This window comes from Vipera berus (assembly GCF_964194415.1).
Source record: "Vipera berus genome assembly, chromosome: 4".
Lineage (NCBI taxonomy): Eukaryota > Metazoa > Chordata > Lepidosauria > Squamata > Viperidae > Vipera > Vipera berus.
In genome coordinates this window covers 69,374,605-69,397,403 of record NC_138206.1, presented here as the reverse complement: position 1 = coordinate 69,397,403, position 22,799 = coordinate 69,374,605, and the positions used below count along the sequence as shown (strand labels likewise).

The window sequence follows — 22,799 nt, the reverse complement described above, 5'->3', positions numbered from 1 at the left end:
TCAGATTTCAGCAGTTATAGTCAAAGGGTCTCTGAGCACAGAAAAATAGGACTCTGAGGTCCATATGGTTCTGGGACCACAGGTTGCTCATTCCTGCTTTTATGTGCCTTGGTCACATTTCTCCATTAGTGATCCTATTGAAATACCTCATTTTAGAGATAGACGGGGGGGGGGGGGAATTGAGAAAGCAATCCATTGCCTATATGTATATAATTGTATTGAACTACTACAATATAATTCCATTGAACTTTTTTCCCCTCAATAATTACATGACAATTCTCTGCTTGCCGGATTCTGATCCTGGGATGTAAAGAGACTCATCCATGCTAAACTGACAGGACAATAGCTACAGAACAGTGAGCCCTCCTACTTTCACTGGTGTATGGATGACTCAGGTAATTATGGTCCATTGTGCCTTAGCAGCTGACAATACGAAATCAATGTTCATTGCATTCTTTTTATTAGGGAAAATAAAGAACTGATTCATTACAGCATATTGTTGGATCGCTTTCAGCTAAAGAATTCATCCAGAATGAGGATACTTTAAACCAGCAATCCAGCCTTTACTTTACTGAGTCATGGGATGTGGCACTTCTGGTACAAAAAGCCAAACAAGTAAATCAGAAAAAGGTAAAACTTGCTTGCGCGATACAATGTTCTGTGGCAACAAGTAATACTATTGCACTTTCTTAATTTGTAAGTTTGTGGTTGTACGATTTGCATATGTTTTGTCATTTGTTTTATATTCTGTGTGTAAATATATAACTATCTAGGTAGACCCATCTCTCTATTTTCATACCTTATTGTTTTGAGTGGGATCCAGCATTTCTACAAAGTGATTGGTGGGATGTGAGATATAAAAGATTGAGAATCACTGGCATGTAAGGCACATTAAGATCAAAAAACAGGAGCTTTTACCCAAAGTCCAACTGACCCTGGCTGCTTCGTTAGACAGGTCCACTCCATATGCTTGCATGTAGTCTACATGGGTGACGAAAAATCCCACTTGCTTTGGGTCTCTTCCGTACTTCAAGCACAGGGCTGGGGCCTCAACGCCCCCTGGAGGACGGACCCCCTTGTGGCAAGGGCTATGCTGCCTGAGCGGCTGGTGGTGGGGCTGCCTGGGCGTGAGCAGGTCCAGGTGAGATTGCTGCCCCTCTGGCCTTGGCCAGTTGCATCGTGGTGCCATCTCACACTGGTTCCAGGACCGTTCAAGGCTTGGTTAACTGGGTGAGAAGTTTGCAAGGTATCTCTCAGTACTCTTCAGGCTTGCTCCACTATGTTCTCCTGCTCGGCCAGCTCCCCTTGGATTTCTTCTTCACCCCAATCGACACGCCGTTCGGGCTCCATGGCTTCCCCTTGTGTACATTACCCTGAGGGGTTTTCCCTCTATCTTTTGTCCCCAGGGTGAGCGACCACCAGGGCTTTGGCGCCTCCTCACTGATGCACATGTTCCCCAGCCATTTGCTCCTCTTTTGGGCGATGTAGTTTGGTGGGGGATGGGCACAAGCTCCAGCCTCTTGCAAGCCACTTTCATGGCTTGTCATTTTTTGGCTCAGTCCCCTCAGTAGACATTGGTCTCCTGGTTGACTGTTACAGCAGAGCTTGCCTACTGTCAGATTGGCCACAGCCTGCTCCCTAGGAAAGAACATCTCTTGCCTCCATAGATGCTAGAGAAAAGGTTCTTTCACTAGAGTTGCTGAGTGCAGCACGAGTGAGGCAAGCTCGGAAGAAAAGCCATGTGAAAATCATATATTGAAAGCAATCCCCAATGTCAAAAACCCTCCACCCAGTGAGAGTAGTCCAATCAGGCTCTGTTCTGATGTTTTGGGAACCTGGTGCTGTAATACTGTAATACTTTACATTGGAGCTGTGTTTGTTTTATTCATATAACAAATTAAATATATCATAATAATATCACTTCACTATTCCAAAGGAAAATGTTTTGCAAATGTACTCATCAATACAATGAAAACAGATCCCGTATGCACAGCTGATGACTCTAAAGCTATTGGAAAGGGAGTGGGGAAAAACAAAGAAGACTTCAATGGAATCTCTTCTCATGCTAAAAGTATATATAAGGATTTTCTGTGATTGCCTAATCTAGTCATTCTAAGGTTGCTTGGTACCTGTATGAAGGAAAAGCATGCATGATGTAGTCCATAAGGGTTTTGTAGGAAGTTGCTGTAACTAAATGTGTTTGCTCACCTGGACACCAAATGTAGAAGGAAGGAAAAGGAGGGAGGGAGGGAGGGAGGAAGGAAGATTAATTTTCTCTTTGAAGCCTTTATGTTATCACTCTAACATTAATTTGGATTCTTTCGTTGATTAAATGTTCAGTTATAGCACTTCCATATAGCTCTGAAGAAATTTTCTTTTAATTTAAGAGATATTGTTATTATTTTATTTTTATTTCTTTTACACTGTGTTTTTATTTTCTGTGTTAATGTCAGGACCCACTTCAAACCCACATCTTAAGAAAGCAGAACTCTTGGAAGCAATTTCTCCCAACAGGAACTTTTATTAAGAGCAGTTGATAGCAGGCATACTAGACAGGATCTGAGATTTCCCACGCAGAACGATAGGTTAAAGTATCCCGAAGCAAGACCCCACCCTATAGTTCGTCCGGTCAGTGTGGGACGGCCAATCCCCAGGTGTTAAGTCCATTGTGGGAAAAGGGGAGATAACATTGGCCCGTCTCTGGTTCACACAGCGATGTTCGGGCGGCTCTTCAAACCTTCTTCTGAGAGCGTAGAAATAAGCCAGGCACTGGAGTTTACAATCCTTGTTCCCTCCCTTTTTCTAGCTGACAGTTTAGGGAGAGAAAGTTCAGAGAGAGATATAATGCAGGAAAGCAAAATGTTGCATTGTAGCAGATAGAGGACGCAGAGGCAATAAACCCGCAGGCACATCCCCCCTCCCCCTTGGGAGTATGGCAGAACCCAGGGAGAGGTGAGATTTGATATAGAAATGAAATAGGAATGGGTTCTGACATCTTTATTTCTTTGAGTCACCTTGTGCAAGTAGGTGGCAATATAAATTTTCCAAATAAATAAGTAAATAAAAATTCAAGGTGAACATTAAAACAGAAAAGTCCTCCCAATGACATTACAGGCTGTGTGATTACTTGTTAATGGTTTCCACCCCAGGTGGCTTCTGGATGGAAGAATGCGGCTTGTAGAGTATATTAGAAGAAAAGTGATTGTAACATCTCAACTGAGTTGAGCACAGATAAGACAGGAAAGCTTTAATATTCAAAGAAAATAACAAAATCAAAGGATAGAAAAGCAAAAGGATCATGAGATTAATATATTTTAAAAAGAGGGACAGGATACTAGTCACTGAGTATTGGAAGAGGTGAAAGCAAGGTGTGTGTCACATTCAAATATTTTAGAATTTCATTCTCTAACTTACAGATACTTCAGATCATATCATATGTGATCACAATATTTCCCTTCAACACCAGATGTTTATATGAATTCTTGGAAAGTTCAGCAATAGATACCTGCTGTCTTCTGAATCTTTCAGTTTGCTCCTTCAGGCATATTGAATATGGGCAATTCCTCTTGGGAATTGCTCTGGTGGGCATCATTGATAAGATACCTTGATTTATCATCTTAATAACAAAGCAGTATTTCTATCTGAATGAGAATTGGAATAATGAAATTATGAGCAATGATAAGAGCAATGCTCCAAGGACAACACATTCCTCTGCCAAGAATGTCATAGTAAAGGCAGGTTATAACTTGTTTGATGTGATATGTATGCCTCTTAACAACTTAGTTTGTTCTACACATAGCAACATTTAGTTTTGCTAGCGTTGAATTTAATGATACCTACAGTATATTTAGCTAAGTATTTCTATAACTGTTAGCACCTTTTAAAACGTATAGTACACATTGTCTAGGTTACTAATGTCTTCAGGTTTGAAAAATTAGGAGCATTCATTTACAAAAAGTCAGGTCAATGAAAGCCTTAAGATTCTGTGTCACAGAATTCAGTACTATCTGCTAATCTGTGTATGTACTTTTTACAATGATACAAAGGATCTCAAACGTTATCCTATAAATTATAATAAAATTACCATTGCATTTGAGTTGCAGTGATATTTATAACCTTATTGTTTACCCTTCTGTATTTTACAAGAAACCATGTAATAGAAATAAATGTGAAATACAGGGCTCCATGAATTTCATTCATTTTAAAACTCTAGAGCCAAAAATCTGCAGAAATAATTAGTTGTCGCCAATTAATCTTATTTTGGGGGCACATCCTGTTTTGACAGCTATTAAAGCAGCTATCCTTATTCAAAGATGGTATCGGTCTTACATGGCCCAGCTAGAAATGAAGCGTCGATATTCCCTGACTATTTTCCAATCAATTGAATATGCAGATGAACAAGCACAAATGCAGGTTTGTATTCTACATTTCTTTGCCACAAACAGTTAAATCAAGTATGCCATGTTTTCAGAGGAAGTTCTCTATAGTTCTTTTGTCTCTTAGTTTTGTGTATATTTACACATTAGAAATTGTAGAGAATATTCATAGTTCAGGTTGTTGATTTAGGCAGATGTTACTAGTTTGGTAATGAAACCTCCGGGAGTCAAGCAGTAAGCTTGGAGGACAAACCTCTGCCTAAATACTTCATATTGTTTAAGGCTTGCAAAATAATGCCATATTGTTGGCTTTGTAACTGGTATCTCAGGACAATAATAATACAGTAGAAATATAAATATATAAGTTCATAAATATAACTGTATTTCTACTGTATTATTATATACCAGTCTTTTTTCAAGTGGATTTTAAACAATGCTAGTTTTCATACGACTGAAAACATTTGCCTCTTCCTAAAAGCTGACTTTTTAAAAATGCACACTGGATCCAGGTTTTTCTAGTATTTAATCAATGCAAATGTTAAGGAACTTGGAGCTGGTCTTAAATCAAGTTATGACACTGGCACATATAGCACAGTATTGGGGATGGTTTGCAAGGTTTCAGAAAGGATTTTTTCAGCTCTAATGGATAATGCTGAAGATATAGACTTGGATCTTCTGCATGTGCAGTTCTATCACTGTTGTAAAGATTTAGCGCAAATAAACCTTTTGTTCTTATATATGTTACAGTACTTAAATAATGGAACATTTTAGAGCACAGTTTTAAGTACATGGTAGAATGTTATATTGTATCTGCAATGTGCTTAGAGTTGCACTGTAAAATCTTAGACTGTTTAAAACATGAAGAAAAAATACTGTTGAATTGCCTGGATGGGACACACACTGTCTTTGGACTTGCTCACTTATCTTTTGGCATACATGTACATAGCTCTTCTCCCCGCACCCCCAATCCCCTTTTTTTCCTTTCAAATACAACTTGGGGGTTGTGACTAGACTATGGCAAAGTGAAAACTTGTATTTAGATCTCCCTAGTCCTAATCTTCATTTGTAGGAAGTTGCTGTAAGAATGTAGAATGTTGCTCATTCTACACTCTGGCAGCAATATGAGTTTTCTTTGGGACACAGGAGGCAGAGAGAGAAAGCCCAGAGAAAGAAACATGTCTTTGCTTTATCCTTTTCTCTTCCTGCCACTATTGACCTCCCTTGTAACAAGCAAGCCAATACAGATAGTCCTGGACTTACAACTGTTCATTTAGATCATTAGAAGTTACAACATACTGAAAAAAGTGACTTATGAGCATTTTTATACTTACTACCTGTAGCACCACCCCTGAAGGGACTGCTGAAGTCCGGGTTCTCCTGGCCCTCTTGGTCTGGCTGCTTGGACACCTCTGCTTGACAGAGACACGTGGTGCGGTGGTGCTCTGTCTCTGTTGGCACCAACTCACGTGAGATAATGGCGGTCAGTCTCTCAGCAGGCAGCTCGTGTGAGGTGATGGCGGTCAGTCTCTCTCTCAGCAACAGCTCACATGAGATGATGATGGTCAGTCTCTGGCAACAGCAGCTCATATGAGATGATGGCCAGTCTCTGGCAACAGCAGCTCACGTGAGGTGAAGATGGTGGTCAGTCTCTGTCAACAAGCAGCTCCCATCTCTGGCAGCAACAGCTCATGTAAGATCATGATGGTCAGTCTCTTGCAGGCAGCTCACGTGAGGTGATGATGGTCAGTCTCTCAGCAGCTCATAGGAACACCCCCCCTTATTCTATCTCCTCTACTCTCTCTGACCTTTCCCCACTGAAACCTCCCCTTCTCTCTTCCCTTCTCTCTCTCAAGCTTGCTCTACAGAAACCTCTCTATCTCTATTCCCCACTTCTCCATCCGGCTTGCCTCACCAAAAAGAATAAAAACAAAACCCAGCCAACCTCCTCCCTTGTTCTCCCTCCGTTTGGCTTGCCCCCCTGGAAAAAGGGACAAAAGCTTCTTTTCCTTCAGTCAATCTCCTCTTCCTCTTTAAAAATCCCTCCCCAAGAGCCACGCCCCACCACCAGCCACTGTGGAGACCACCGGAGCTCCCGACCTTTCCACCGAATCCGCAGAGCTCCAGCAAAGCCTCCCAGCCAGCGCTGATCCCAGCCAGCACCAATCCCACCCCAACTCCCCTCTCCACTACACACTCCCCCCCCCAAAAAAATTCTTTGGTCCCCCAAAGAGTGAGAAATGCTTACCAAGAGTCTGGGATGTCCGGGGGTGGATCAGAATTTCATCTGGCAGTAAATACTGCCTCTTCTGTGCTGTGGCTCAGAGCATCATATGTCAGTCTTCTAATTGGGTGTAACACTGTACTTTGGGTTCAGCTGTAATGAATGAGATCCTCCTGGGGCTTTCCACACCCAAAGGTCACTGGGACTGGAAGCCCATTCTCTGGTTCTGGCTGTTGTGGGGCATGTGGAAAGTTACAACTGTCTCCATAAACTTCTCCAGCCCAGGAGCCTCTGGAGCTGGTGGCACTCTCTCCAGTTCTGGCAGCTCCTCAGACTGCTCGTCAGCCTTCCACTAAGGTTCTCTAAGAATTTCTCCCCATTCCCAAGCTTTAGATACAAATTCAGGGGCATCTGGCCTGAGCTGCTCAAGCCCCATCTCAGTGTCTGATATGGGGGGAGCTGTTGCAATATTTTCCAATGACCATAACCAGTTCATACAACTCTCTTCCTCTTCTGTGTCCTCCTCTTCTCCTTCCACGGATGAATCAGGTTGTGCTCGAGTCGCTGGTCTTCTCATTGGACGGAGTTCAGTTGCTTTTGGAGTATATGGCTGAGAGGCTTGTATTGCCTCATTTAGAGGCAATAGATGATTTCAGTGCCATGTGTTCAGAGACCGTGAACTCCCTTTTGGTCGAATCTGGTACACTGGCAATCCATGTAGCTTCTCACTGACATTGTATAACTAAGAATTCCATCAGTCTGCTAGTTTATGCTTCCTAGGAATGCCCAGATTTCTTAGTAATACCCAATTGCTAGGTTTCAAATCTTGAACCCTCACCTTCAGGTCATAATTCTTCCTGTTTCTCTGTTCTCGAACCTCCGAAATGGCTAAAGTCTTCTCATATGCCATTTTCAGATTGCTCCTCAATCTGTCTACATAATTGTGATGTGAACTGAATGAGATTTCGTCCATTGAGATGCCAAATGCTATATCTACTGGCAGTCGAGCCTCCCTGCCAAACATCAGTCGATATGGAATATACCCAGTAGCATCATTTTTCATGCTATAATATGCATGCACAACGGTAGAAATGTGTTGTGTCCAACGTTGCATCTTCTTTGCAATCAGTATCCCTAACATGTTAAGAAGGGTACCATTGAATCTCTCAGGCTGTGGGTTTCCATGTGAGTGATAAGGAGTGGTGTGTGGCTTTCGAATGCCCAGTATGTCCAGCAGGTGTTTGACAAGCCTGCTTTTGAAATCTCTGCCTTGATCGGAATGTATGCGCCAAGGTAGCCCATAGTGTACAAAGAACTTTTCTACAAGAACCTTGGCTACTGTGGTGGCACGCTGATCCTTTGTTGGAAAGGCTTGTGCATAGCAAGTGAAATGATCAGTTACAACCAATACATTTCCCTGTCCACTTGTATCTGGTTCCAGACAGAGGAAGTCAGTGCAAACCAGATCCAGGGGCCCATGACTTTGCAGGTGGCCCATCAGTGCAGTCCTGGACAGTAAGGTCTTTCTTTGGATACAGCGCAGGCAGGATTGACAGAAGTCTCCAACCTCCATCTTCATACAGGACCAGTAAAACTGATCCCTCACTAATTTGGGTTATTGTCTGTCTTAACCTCAAACTCTGCTCGATATAGGTAGTCCTTTAACTTATCTACTACCACCCACTTAAGCACCAGAAACTCCAACTTATGGGTGGGATAGTTCTTTTCGGATGAAGTTAGCCCCTGCTGATATATGCAATGGGCTTCAGGTATTTATCATGTTCCTGATACAGTATCCCCCCCCAAGACCATCTCGACTAGCATCAACATGTAGGGTCTGCATAGGCCAAGACAGGGCATTTGTGAGTCTCTGCTTTAGCTGGTCAAAAGCTTTCTTGAACTGCCTAGTCCACTCTGCCTGAATGGATTCTTGAGACTTCCTGGGTCCCTTATTCTGATGGACCTGGTTCGAATGACCAGACACATCCTCTACCTCTTCATTCTTCAACAGATCATTGAGAGAACAGGCTATCTTCACAAACCCTTCAACAAACCTCTGATAATATGAACAGAACCCTAGAAACAATTGCAGTTCAGCCACATTTTGAGGTCTGGGCCAAGAAGTAACAGCCTCAACCTTTGTGGGGTCAGTTGATACCACTTCTGCAGAGACAACATGACCCAGATATGTGACAGATGGTTGGTAAAATTGGCATTTCTCCAATGACAGCTTCAATTCTTCTTCATGGAGCCTTGTCAGTACCTTCTCCAAGTGCTCCTCATGTTGTTCAAGAGTCTCACCAAAGACAATAATATCATCTAGATAGACTAACACTTCTATCAAGTTCATGTCTCCCACAGTCTGCTCCATGAGTCTCTGAAAGGTTGCCAGGGCACCTGACAACCCTTGGGGCATTTGATTGAATTCATAGAACCCCAAGGGGCAGATGAAAGCAGTTTTCTCCCTATCATCGGGATGCATGGGAATCTGGTGATAACCACTCCTTAAATCCAGCACACTAAAGCACTTTGTTCCCGATAAACAATGCAGTGTATCTTCGATTCGAGGAGTTGTGTACTGATCTGGAATGGTCCTCCGATTGAGGGTATGGTAATCTATACACAGTCTGAGGGATCCATTCTTCTTCCAGACTACAGCTATGGGAGAGGTGTAGGGACTTCGAGATTCTCGGATGATCCCAGTCCTCTTCAATTCTGCTAAGTGCTCTCTAAGGTCATCTAAGTCACTTAAGGGAAACTGCCAAGTCCTCTCTCATAAAGTCTTGTCTCCCTGTCATACTCTATTGCGCAACTGGGCTGAGCAGATGCCTAACTAAATTGGTGTTCATCCCCACTATCAGTGAGCCCTGGCTAGCTCCTGGGGGACGGGTACAGACAATAGCTAGAGTATCAAAGGTTTCTGTGTATCCAGCAACTGAGGGCCCAAATGTCAGCTGGATAGGCAGATACCCATTGTATGGGAACTTCTCTGTTCCAATGCCCCAAATCTTCAAATCGCTCAACTTTCATATGGGTATATGCGTCAGGTGCCTATCATAGAAATCCCGATACAATAATGTCACTTGTGCACCTGAGTCAAGGAGGGCCCTTGTGTAAATGCCTTCCACTTATACTGGCACCATAGAAAAAGGGCCCACTAACTGTTTAGGAATTTTGGCAGTAAGAGATACAGCATCTGGTTTGACAGCCCATGCTTGAGTCGCTGAAGGCTGTTGCTGGAGTCTTGTCACTCTTACTTCAGTAGGCTCTAGGATATGGGAGTCCCTTGCTAAGGGTGATGCTCCCATCACTCCTATCACTGACAGGGGCCTTGGGGGAGCTCTGCTCATGAAAGGTGATGCCCAAGTCTGCCCTTGGTCACCCTTTGATTGGAGCTAGCTAGTATTGCTAGGCACCCAGTTGGCTCCCTCACTGGGACCCTCTGTAGTTTCCCGACTGAGTGGAATTTCCTGGTTTGCGTGACTTTGTACAAGTATGCCTGTAATCTCCTGCACCCCCACAGTTATAGCAGATCACTGACCTTGTTGAGTTGTCAGCTGCAGTGGAAAGGCCCATCCCCCTGCTGACTGCTCTAGCCCAACCTCCATTAAAGGGTGAACCACCCATTGCTGTCCACAAGGCCATCATGTTGGTTAAGTTTGATATCTGAGTTTGCATAGTTGTCAGCTGGGCCTCCTCACCTCCACCTTTCCTCGCTCCTGTGCCTGAGGGCCATTCTGGTGGTGAATCGGCTGTAGCCTCTTTGGCCTCCTCTACCACTTCTGTTTCCCTAACTCTTCTTATGAGCTTGTGATACCCCAGATGTTTCCTTTGGCTTCAGTTTTTATTTTGTTCCAGACTGGATCTGAGACTAAAGCACCCCGTGAAAGTTGCTCCATCTGGGCTCGTTCCACTTCAGCTGGATCTAGCCCCCCCCTTCACAATCTGATATAGTATCTTGTTCAATCATCTTATGTACTCAGACAACCTTTCACCTCTCTTCCGGTACATATGCTCAAAGCAAAACAGTAGGCTAGAAACTGTTTTGGCAGATCCAAATTCATCATGCAATAAAGAGAGGTAATCACGCACAGTGAAATACCCTCGGCTCAGCATTAGGCTTCTGATGGCTTCCACAGCAGGGCCCTTTAAACTTTCTTTGACCCCCTGCTTCTTTTGAGCATCTGGTATATCTCACTCTTCAACTGTCTGTACTGCCTGCTCCATCCAAGTTTCATAATCTTCCTCCCCCTCTGGCACTGGTTGTATCCCTGAAAAGATACGTAATTTCTTGTACCCAGCCCCCGCACAATAGTTGCCAGTCAGGGTTTGGATGGGTGTCAGGCTACCCCCTGGCCTGGGCCGACCCTGCCTCTGCTGCCCCCTGTCTCCTTTTGTAGGTTCAATGTTTTTGCTGAAGGCATGATCCATGTGGTCAGGAATATCACCTTTGCCCTGGTATACTCAGTCAATTGAAGGCTCTCAACCTGACTCTGGAACCCTTTTCTTCCACTCCAAGAGCACATAAGAGTGGGAAGAGTCTCGGTCCACCTTTGTGTCTATCACGTATACCCTCTGGTCAGAGACAAGAGCCCTCAGTGCCTGAAGAATTCTCTCTTCTGGCCAAGCATCCCCAGGAACGTCAATTACTATGCTTGATTACCGGTCAGTCTCTCTCTCAGCAGCAGCTCACATCAGGTGATGATGGTCACTCTCTCTCAGCAGCTCACAGGACACCCCCCCTTATTCTATCTCCACTTCTCTCTCTGACCTTTCCCCATTGAATCCTCTTCTTCTCTCTTCCCTTCTCTCTCTCAAGCTTGCTCTACAGAAACCTCTCTATCTCTATTCCCCCCTCTTCGTCTGGCTTGCCCCTCCAGAAAAAGGGATAAAAGGTTCTTCTCCAACCTCCTACCTTGCTCTCCCTCTGTCTGACTTGACCCTCCAGAAAAACGGACAAAAGCTTCTTTTCCCTCAGTCAGTCTCCTGTTCCCCTTTAAAAAATCCCTCCACAAGAGCCACGGCCTGCCACCAGCCACTGCTGAAACTGCCGGAGCTCCCAACCTCTCCACCGAATCCGCAGAGCTCCAACAAAGCCTCCCAGCCAGTGCTGATTCCAGCCAGTGCTGATTCCACCCCAACTCCCCTCTCCGCTACACACCATTTCAGCATCCCCATGGTCACATGATCAAAATTTAGGCATTTGGCAACTGACTCATATTTATAACAGTTGCAGTGTCCCAGGGTCATATGATCATCCTTTGCGCTCTTCTGACAAACAAGGTTAATGGGGAAGCCAAATTCACTTAACAACCGTGTTACTAACTTAACAAATGCAGTGATTCACTTAATAACTGTGGCAGGAAAGGTTGTAAAATGGGGCAAAAGTCACTTAACAACTATATCACTTAACAACAGAAATTTTGGGCTCCATTGTGATTGTAAGTCGAGGACTACCTGTACAGTGTGTTCTTGCCATACATCTGAAATGACTGCCTGAAGAAACTTTTGAAATGGGGCCAATGGCTACAGGAAATTAGGTGGTGGGGGTGCTGTAGTGCAAGGGCCAAGAGTTGCTTACTCCTGATCTAACATCTGCTCTGTACATTAATCAGGAACAGGGAGGAGTGATAGAGAAGTAGACCAGTTTTTATGCACAGAGTAGGAGTTATTTATATTTACGTCTTTTGAGCTGGAAAAGGTTTCATGCATGCAAGGGGTAGCATTAAAACTAAGTATGATGCTTGGGATTTTGTCAAGCATTCTTCTAGTACAGGGGTGGGGAACATGGCTGGCTCAGGAATTCTGGGAGTTGAAGTCCACAAGTCATAAAAAGGACATGGTTCCCCACCTCTGTTCTAGTAGCTAGATCCCTGGTAAATGTGTAATAGATCAATGATTTTGATTTACAAACTAACAGATGCTTTCTTACTCAGCTCTCCAAATTCTTCACATTTATGCTGGACCATTTTACTCAGACCAATAAGACAGATCCAGGTGAGAATTTTAGAAAAATACTTAATTTTTAATAAACTGCATGGACATATTTTGCTTAGAAAAATGGCAATCTGCCACAGAAAAGTCTATAGGTATTGATACTATTTTTTGTGAGTATCTTCAAAGCCACTTTAGGATCCACACATGCAGATGAAAACTTTGTTTTCCAAGAGTAAAAATCTAAGAATTGGATAAGCACCTGTGCTGTTCCAATTAAATGGTCAATTAAAGTAGGAATCGATTATTCATAACCACAGTGGTATAGCAGAAGAACTAGCACCTTTGCTATCCTGCTCAATGTATTTTTTATATTGATATTCAAAAATTCTAGCTGTTATAAAAGACTTCATTAATCTTAGAATCAATAGCATGTAGAAAATAACAAATATTTTATTTTCATATTCATGCTAAAATATTTTCATGATTATCTAATTTTGAATATGCCTAATGTTCCTGTGAAAAGTTATATTTGGCAATGTTTGTAATTCTGGTTTTAAATATTTTTTCCTCTTAAAAATTATTATTAATGAGTTTTTCTATGTAAACTAGTTATTTTTTCATGCAGAAGAGAACACGCTCACCAAAATTTGAAATGCAACTCCCACTAGTTACAGCTAACGAGACTAATGGAGGGATGCTAGAAATGGTGGCTCACTAACATTTATAGTTTTAGTAAGTTTAGTTTGTGCACTGTAACGGAAATAGGTGTTCTGTAGTGGAAGAAAAAATACTGATCTTGAGAATAATCCTTTTTGCAGTTTCTACAATTAGGGGCAATTCCTGGCAAATAGATGGGGCAGAAATGGAGGTAGTGACAGATTTTATTTTCCTGGGCTCCAAGATCACTGCAGATGGGGACTGTAGCCAAGAAATTGAAAGACGCTTGCTCCTCGGGATGAAAGCAATGGCAAATCTAGACAGTACACTAAAAAGCAGAGACATCACCCTGCCAGCAAAAGTGCGTATAATCAAGGCTATGGTCTTCCCAGTCGCAATGTATGGCAGTGAAAGCTGGACCATAAAAAAGGCTGAGCGCCAAAGAATTGAGGCCTTTGCTGGAGAAGATTCCTGTGAGTCCCTTGGTCTACAAGGCGATCAAACTGGTCAGTCCTAGAGGAGATCAACCCTGACTGCTCTTTAGAAGGCCAGATCCTGAAGCTAAAACTCAAATACTTTGGCCACCTAATGAGAAGGAAGGACTCACTGGAGAAGAGCCTAATGCTGGGAAAGATTGAGGGCAATAGAAGAAGGGGACGACAGAGAATGAGGTGGCTGGATGGAGTCACTGAAGCAGTAGGCGTGAGCTTAAATGGACTCCAGAAGACGGTAGAGGACAGGAAGGCCTGGAGGAACATTGTCCATAGGGTCACGATGGGTCAGACACGACTTTGCAGCTAACAACAAAGGGAGGGAAAAATGGAGGGGGAACAAAGAAAAATCTGGCTGCACAATTGTGAATCTTTGCAAGGTTTCTCAACCTTGGTATAGGTGGGCTTCAACAACCAGATTTCCGAAGGCATCCATGCTTAGCATTGAAGCCCACCTATCTTAGAGTTGCCAGGATTGAGAAACATTAATATATAGCTCTGAACATGCTATAAACAAATATTTTTTGTGATTATATCCATGAAAAAGAATATACATAGTTTATAGTTTATTGAATCTATGTTACCATACAACAATTGAAAAAAGCTGTGCTAGAAGGTTTTCCGGTTTACGTGCATGGTGCTTCCGAACGTGCAGGAACAGTCTGCTTCCTGCCATCCATTTCTTTCTTTTTTGGAGGACCCTGAAAAGGGTCAAAAATCGTCCTGGAGGGGCGATTACCGAGAGGAGGACTTCCCTGCGATTACAGAATGGCGGCAACCCTCCGCTGGAATCCAGGATCATCTCCTTTGGCCTAAAGAAGAGACCAGCCATAAAGATGGCCGATCACTAAGCCTCTCCCTGCCAAAAGCCAAAAGTACTACCTAGCACTAAGAAGCAATCTGGAGGACTTGCGTGAGCTTTTGCCTTTCCTATTCCCTTAACCATCTTCTTGTGGGACTTTTCTGAAAATCTCCTTCCCCATTTTTTGAGAAAACGGTGAATATCTACTTTTGGAACAAATCTAAAAGCCTCAAAGCTACAAAAGAAATTCAATTAATTCAGCAAAGAATTTAAGCAATTTCATCTGTATTTACTAAAAAGCTTCCATTTGTTGCTGGGATCCACTATCATATCCTCTCTCTAAGCTGTAAATTAAAGAAAAAATTTGAACTAATCCTACAAAAGTTCTATATTAATTTTTGGGGGGAAAAGAAAAAGAAAAAAATTCTTACATTGCATGTCATATGTTATTGATGACATCTTGTGGCGAAACCTGGTACAGCAAGTAAATTTCCTTTTTCTGTTGTGAGAGCTGACTGAATAACAGAGCTGTCCTTGAAACAATGCTTAAAGATAAGTGTGGGAACACCTGGCACTGAATACAACTCTTCAGGAGGTGGAAAATCTTTGACTATTATTAAAACAGCCTCCATGGAAGATTTAACTGCAAACAATAATGAAATGGATGAATATATCCCACCACTTGATTATAAACTGATACTGGACACGATCTTGGCAATGACAGAGCAAATTAAATTCTGACTGTAAATGAGGAAATGATAACCCAAAACCAAATAGAAGAAGTGGAAACTAACACTAAAATAGGAGATTTCAAAGAACAACAAAAGCAACCTACAGAAAACCTTAAAGTCCAAACTTTAATGGCAACTACAAAACTTACAAGCCAAAAAGCAACAGCACCTGAAGAAAGCAATACCAAGAGTCAAGACACTAAAGGCCTTCAAATACACTATATTGAGAATTCAACTAATCAAATGACAACCATAATACCAACTACTACTTACTACCTAAGCCAGATAGAATTGGAAGAACAAAAAGATTTGACTGATTTAATGACAATTATATTATATCAACCATCAAAAACTGAATTATCAAAGCAAAAATGCAATGGTTACAAAGGGGACATTTTCCTTGCAAAACTGACATTTGGATACACTCCCTGGATTCAAATAAGGGGTATAGGAAGAAAGGAAGATACATTTGAGAATTTAAAGATGCCAAGAGGGAAGCATGATTGACACAAAAGGAAGGCAATAGTTAGATTTAAAAAAATTGAACTTGTTTATCTTTTGGGATCTTTCTATAGATTAAGGGGAATCTCTAAAAAATATCACTGATTTTACATTTAGCTTTTAGATCTGTAAAGGAAAACAAAAGTAAGCTTTTAGAATATAACTCCGAACTATATTATAGAATTTGGAATGACATATCAAAAGATATGTCATTTTAATAATTGATGTATGGTCAAGATGACTTATAGAATGTTCAGTGGTTACTTTTGAACTATAGTATAGAATCTAGAACTTTATATATAAAATATAGCATTTTAATAATTGTTGAACTGTTAAGACAAAAAATATATTTCTAATAACTGGTGATTTGTTAACATGAAAACTAGACTTTAATGGTAAAACATAAGAATGTTTTGTAATGAACAATATAAGTTTTGTAGACAAAACAATTATTCTTTATTGAAATAGGGAATTGTGGGTTATCCAAAATTAAGCTTTTTCCTATATACTATAGGCTATGCTAGAATATCTTATTGCAATTAGATAAAACTTAAAAACAGGATATTGATATGTATTAGTGAAAATATATTTTGAATTTTGTTGATTGACTAGGTCAGGGGTAGGCAACCTCAGCTCAGCCGGCTCAGGAATTCTGGGAGTTGAAGTCCATGAGTTATAAAAGAGCCGAGGTTGCCTACCCCTGGACTAGGTGATAACTAGAAGTGTACTAACTTGCTTATTTTAACTATGTAATCACTAAGGGAATTAGAGAGGGCATTTCTGTGGATGTAACCTGAACTATTTACAACTGGTTATTTCTTATTTTAACTACCCAACTACCATATTGTTTCACAAATACATGTTTATGTAAATATTAAAAAATCAATAAAACTTGTTTATAAAAAAAAGCAAAAAGAAAAAAAAGCTGTGCTTGACAAGGTAGCATGGAGAGCACTTGCCTATAAAGTCACCAAGAGTTGGACTCAACAAAGTGGTTAAAAACAACATAGTTTATTGAAAGCAGCATTAATTACATCTTGCAATTGCTCTTGCAAAACAACACACTTTTAAAAGACTGAAAAAGAGAACTTTGCATTTCCATTCTTAAGTGCAGTTTAGCCCAACATGCAAAGCAATACAGTACTATAGCTGCTGAATATCCCAAAAGTGCTTTTTCAGGAGGCAACTGGACTCTCTTGTTTTTTCTTTGAAGATGTTTCGCTTCTCATTCAAGAAGCTCCTTGAGCTCTGACTGGATTTATATTCCTTGCATGAAAATGACCAGTTGTCTGCAAGGAATATAAATCCTTCCATTCCCCACCATCCAGTCAGAGCTGAAGAAGCTTCTTGGATGAGAAGCGAAACATCTTCAAAGGAAAAACAAAGAAAGTCCAGTTGCCTCCTGAAAAAGCACCTTTGGGACAATTATGACCTGAATGACTGAGAATCTCCATAGACATTTAGTTAAGATGGCACCCCACTTCCTCTGGCTTAGCCTAGAGCAGGGGTAGGCAACCTCGGCTCTTTTATGACTAATGGACTTCAACTCCCAGAATTCCTGAGTCAGCTATGCTGACTCAGGAATTCTGGGAGTTGAAGTCCATGAGTCATAAAGAGCCGAGGTTGCCTACCCCTGGCCTAGAGTCTGCTCAGAGTAGGAATAAATGCTACATCTAAGCCATTATCTGTGGACATGATTATTAACAAGATAAAATATTTATTAGCTGCATTTTCTGCTTCCTTTATAGAAATCAACTCCCACTTTTTCTCTACTAGTAGTGATTTTGATGCCATATCAATCTCAGATCATGCCATGACAGAGCACGAAAGAATAATACAAATACCAACCTCTTATCCTGGGCCTCACCTTTCTTTTCCTCTCACTGTCACCGATACTGAAGTACTTCTTCAGGCTTTCAAAGATCAACAGGCAAGTTAAGACCAGTGGTTTAATAATTTTAATGCTTTATTTTATAATGTATCATTATAATTACAAAATGGGAAAATGAGGTATCTCTTATGATAGTCTTTAAAGAAATACATCTACCTAGATGGGGTCAAATCAAAGGTAGCTCTAGTACAGGAGTCGGGAACTATGGGCCTTTTATGACTTGTGGATTTCAACTCCCAGAATTCCAATAATAATAATAATAATAATAATAATAATAATAATAATAATAATAATAATAATAATAATAATAATAATAATGGTAGTGGTAGTGGTAGTAGTAGAGTTGGAAGGGACCTTTGAGGTCTTCTAGTCCAACCCTCTGCTCAGGCAGGAAACTCTATCTATATCATTTCAGACAAATGGTTGTCCAGTCTCTTCTTAAAAATTTCCAGTGTTGGAGCATTCATAACTTCTGGAGGCAGGTTCTGGGAGTTGAAGTCCACAAGTCATAAAGTGGCCATAGTTCCCCATCTTTACTCTAGTACATCATAATTTGTGGATTTTTTTCTTTTTCATTTCTTTAGTTCGTTTTAAATCCAAACCATGGACTTTGGATACCTTGATAACCAAGCTGAGACTATTTAGCACTTCATTTTTTTAAAGGAGTGGCTTTTCAACCAGTGGTACGGGTACCACCTGTGGTACATTGGCACCTGGCAGGTGGTACATGACCATCCTAGAAAAGTGGTAGCGGAGGAGGGGAATGAACTGAACCGATGGCAGCACCACACAAGCCTAAGCGAGAGATGGCTGGAGCTGCAGGGGTGTCAGGACTCAGTGGAAGTGCCAGGATCAGCGCCAGGCTCCAGTTGGAGCTTGGCGCTGATCCTGGCACTTCTGCTGAGCCCAGAGGAAGTGCCAATCAGCTGGAATGTTGTAGCGTCTCCAGGGTCTTGTGATTTACATTCAGATGCTTGGCAACTGATTCATATTTATGACGGTCATAGTGTCCCAGGGTCACGTGAAGTGACCAAAACCTGCTGCAACCACCCAGCAGACGTGGGGAATAAAAACCAAACACACCTCCCCACCCTCCACCCCCCGCTGCCAATCCTCCACAAAAGTGCTCACAACAATGAAAATCTCAGGCAGGAGGAAGAGCGCCTCCAGGTGGGCAGGCAGGTGTCTTGCTCATCTGTGGGTTGGGCACTTTTTTCAGTGCCATTGAACAGTCACTAAGCAAACTGTTGTAAGTCGAGGACTACCTGTACATCATCACTTTTTTCCTTTTTTTTTTTTGGTCAAGTTTTTGACATCTTGCTAGGCAACTGGTGGTACTCGGATGTTGCCATATCCTAAAAGTGGTACAATGGGTGAAAAGGTTGAAAAGCCCTGGTACAATACACTGGTTGCAACCAGTATTGCCCAAGTACAGTTCAGAGATCTTTATTAGAATAGCGTTAAAGATCTTGTCCACTTGTTCTTCGAGTGAGCAGGGCCTCTAAATGTCCTCTAAATGTTAAATTTTCTCTCAGACAGACAACATCTTTCTTGCTTAGCTTTAGTGAATGGATGCCAGTAACGTGCTGTTTTTGTCTTCATATATGATACTCTGCAGCAGTTACATGCTCAATATGTGCTTCAGCTGTTTCATGAGACCAAGAAAGTCCTTCAACAAATGCCAAACATCACTTATCTCTCAACTTCTTATGCCAAAGAAGTAACCATCTGTGGTAAGCTAGCAACATCTTTCTTCTGTGAAGCATAGTATCAGGGCGATATAGAATCTGAAATATCTCTTGAATTGGGAGGGCTGTGCAATATTTTTAGCTATCAGTGCCTTTGAGATGATAGCTCCTTCCCCCTAGTACAAATCCTTCCCAATTTGTCTTTATCATTCCAAAAAAGGATTGGTGACTCACACTCCAGAACATATTTTAAGTAAACCAAACAACTTCCTCCCAGTTTTTTTCTGTCAGATGTTACTGAATGAGTCAGTGATCCCACCAGGCAAGCTTTTATGAAAAGAGCTGCAATTTCCATCTGTAAAAAGTTCTTTTGTGCAGTAAATAATTAATTTCAACTCTAACCTTCTCCAGTCTTCAAGAAATGGTTCTGATACATTGTTACCAATTTGAAGGTACCAAATCTGGGCTGCAAAATTCAAGATGAATACTAGATGGGACCAAAGAGTTAGATATCTGCCCCCTAAAGGTTGTCCAGATTTTTGCCATCCACATCTGATCATCCTATTATAATAGAAGGAATGCCTATTAAGAAATGCTTTTTTCCAGAGCTATTAAAATTATGAAAATATATAAAATATTAGGAATTGTAATGTATAAGCTATATTTTAATGTATAGCTAAGAGAAAGGGAAAGTAAAAAGGAGAAAAAGTAAAATTTTCCACCCTTGCCTTCTTTAAATTTTTGAAAAGGCATTGTTTAAGACTTGGGAATTTTCTGGGTCAAAATAGCACTGTTTGGTGACCATAGGCCAATGGTGGTGAACCTATGGCACGGGTGCCAGAGACGGCACTCAGAGCTCTCTCTGTGGGCACCCGCGCCATGCCCCGGAGGTGGCAACTGTTCCTCTTCAACCAGCCACCTGCTAATTCACCGAGGTCCCACATGGCTGAATGCATCCCAGCACGGCTGGTTTTCCTCCCCCCCATCCCATCCCTCCTGGCCTTGCATGCTCTCCTTTTCCCAGGCACGACCCACTGCATCACCTCCTCAGCTGTTGGCCGACCATCCATCTTGGAGGCGGCTTCTTTGAACTGCTGGCGATGGGCTGCGGAGCCCCAGAGTGCACTGGTTGAGGGGCCAGGAGGCTGTGGCTACTGACGGACACTGTTGGCCCCCATGTGCTCGCTGGCCTCTGTGTGCGCGGGCCGATGGTGTCAGGCAGCAGCTTCCCCAGCCCTTGCCTTGCCCCAAGGCAATGGCACCCCTACTCTGCCTCACCTCACCCCACAGAATGAGTCTCCTGTCTACCGCCCCACCTGCCACAGACCTCCTGGAGCTCCCCCAACCCTGCCCACCCCCCAAGTGTCCCTCTCCACAAGCAACATTGAGGTAACCACACCCACCTCGGCCACACCCACCCAATCTTCCATGACCACCACAGCCACACCCACCCAGTAGGCCACACCTACCTGGCACCCAGCAATAAATAAGTGGGTTTTGGGCTGCAGTTTGGGCACTTGGTCTCTAAAAGGTTCGCCACCACTGCCATAGGCCATCCGTGTCTTCTCATTATCATAAATATTATTATATCAGTAAAGATGTAAACATTTCAAGTTTCCTAATCATTTTTACTTGATTACATTGACATAATGTGGTTAAAGTGGTATAAGTACACAGCATTATTGTAGCACACAAATCAATCAAAGCTCTCCAAAACAACTTAAGTAAATCAAAGTAGGTCAAGTAGAAAAAACAGGGCTCATCATGCAACATACAATATAAGCACTGTAACAGCAATTATGTAGGACAGACAAGCAAAAGACTAGCAGGGTATACTTTAAACAACTAGCAGTCAGACACAATGAACATTGAACATTCCTAATCTCACAACCCACAGACAGACTCAATCACAGTTTAAGGGGGAAACTGTGAGCATCCTAGACCAAGCTTAATCCAAAATTGATAGGGAATTCCTGGAACTTTAGCATTTAGACAAATCAACTATCAATAGACACATAGAAATAAACCATATTTACACACCATTCAAATGAGACAATAAAAACGCCCAGAAGGAAAAAAAAATACTAGAGCACATCCTCTCCAGCAGCCAACAACCAGATAAGCAGGGATTAAAATCAGGCAAACAATCTAGCAGAAAACAATACCCAAACAATACTCTAATCAAAGAATTAGTAAGGAGAAAACCACACCACCAAAGTAATTAGAAAGGCAAGCAACTGTATATAAATAGGGAGCAAATTCCCCACTCATTCACAGATATTACTGTTGAAAGAAAAATCTTGATCAGGGTCCAGTCCAAGCTGGGAATAAACAAAATGGAGACTGCTTTGAAAGAAGGTTGTAGTTTATTGAAGAGCAGAACCACAAGACATGTGGCTCTAGAGCATCTGACCACATGGTGCAGGGAGTGGTGGGTTTTTATACCTTCTTGGGCTTTTGTGTCTGGAGTTGTTCTTGTGGCATGAACTTTGACCTGAGGTTCAGTGTACCTTTCTGGTATTCTAATAATGGTGGATGTTAACCCTATTATGTCCCAAAGGTCATGTTCTGCTTCCTTGGGGCTGTGGCTGATGGCTATGTCCTGTGTTGGATTTTTTGGGTGAGGGGTTGTTGGTTCTAGGGATCTTTGTCTTTCTAATCCCATCAGCTTTAAGTTTCCTGGTGCCAGTCTTTCTGAAAGGATTATCAAATCTGCATTTCTACAGATCTGGTTTCCTTTGGGGAAATATATTCTGTTTTTTTTAATATCCCCCAAAATTTCTTTCTCTTGGGGTTGCTGTCTTCCTACATTACCTAGTTGGGTAATGAGATATCTGCAAACAAAAAACAAGCTCAGAAACCACCAAGGACTCCACAATTCAAGCTTACATATACTCTTTTGTTAGAGCAGTGATATATATTATGGATGAACTCCCCAAGTCTGCTTGAGGAAGTTCAACAACTGCAAAGAAGAATAATTATTTTGTTATAACTCTCAGACTCAGCACTGTATCTCCCAATCACAGGAGCAGCTAGCAGACTGAATTCATTGTACTCATGCAATATAAGAATGTTTTACTCAGCTTTTAATCCACTCATTGCAAAGCCACATAAGGAAGCTTCTATTTATATTTTATACAATTCAGTGAGTTCTATTCAGTGACTGCTGTGCATAAGAAAATACCATTATATTTCCTCAAAATGTGAGCCTCTTAAATAGGATGAAATTACAATTGTTCTTGCAAGCAAGCCTGTCCTTGCTAATCCATATGTACTTCATCTAACCGGTGTCCTCATTTGCACAATTATAAGAATATCTGAGAGAGATTACGACCTGCTCTTCAAGCAAATAATAGTTTCCATGGCTGAAATCTAATTAGTGACAAATGAAAGCATCATTTTTATTGAAGCTCAAGCCAAATTTCTGATTAGAAGTAAATGAGACATATCCTACTTCCAGCAAATCCTTTTTAGCTCTCTGAGTTGGCATTGAAATATTCATGT

General features: G+C 41.7%; 1 protein-coding gene across 1 annotated transcript in view; it reads left to right on the top strand.

Annotated features, from left to right (window-relative positions):
* Positions 1-578: 578 nt before the first annotated feature.
* The window catches only part of PPEF1 (protein phosphatase with EF-hand domain 1), a gene marked incomplete at its 5' end in the record, with an annotated part of 47,809 nt that continues 25,588 nt past the window's right edge, over positions 579-22,799 (top strand). Inside the window, 5 exons of the mRNA XM_081326370.1 lie at positions 579-630; positions 4,286-4,413; positions 12,534-12,594; positions 17,465-17,646; positions 19,226-19,340. Coding sequence (XP_081182496.1) covers positions 579-630; positions 4,286-4,413; positions 12,534-12,594; positions 17,465-17,646; positions 19,226-19,340 — 538 coding nt within the window. The remainder of the gene's footprint in view (positions 631-4,285; positions 4,414-12,533; positions 12,595-17,464; positions 17,647-19,225; positions 19,341-22,799) is intronic.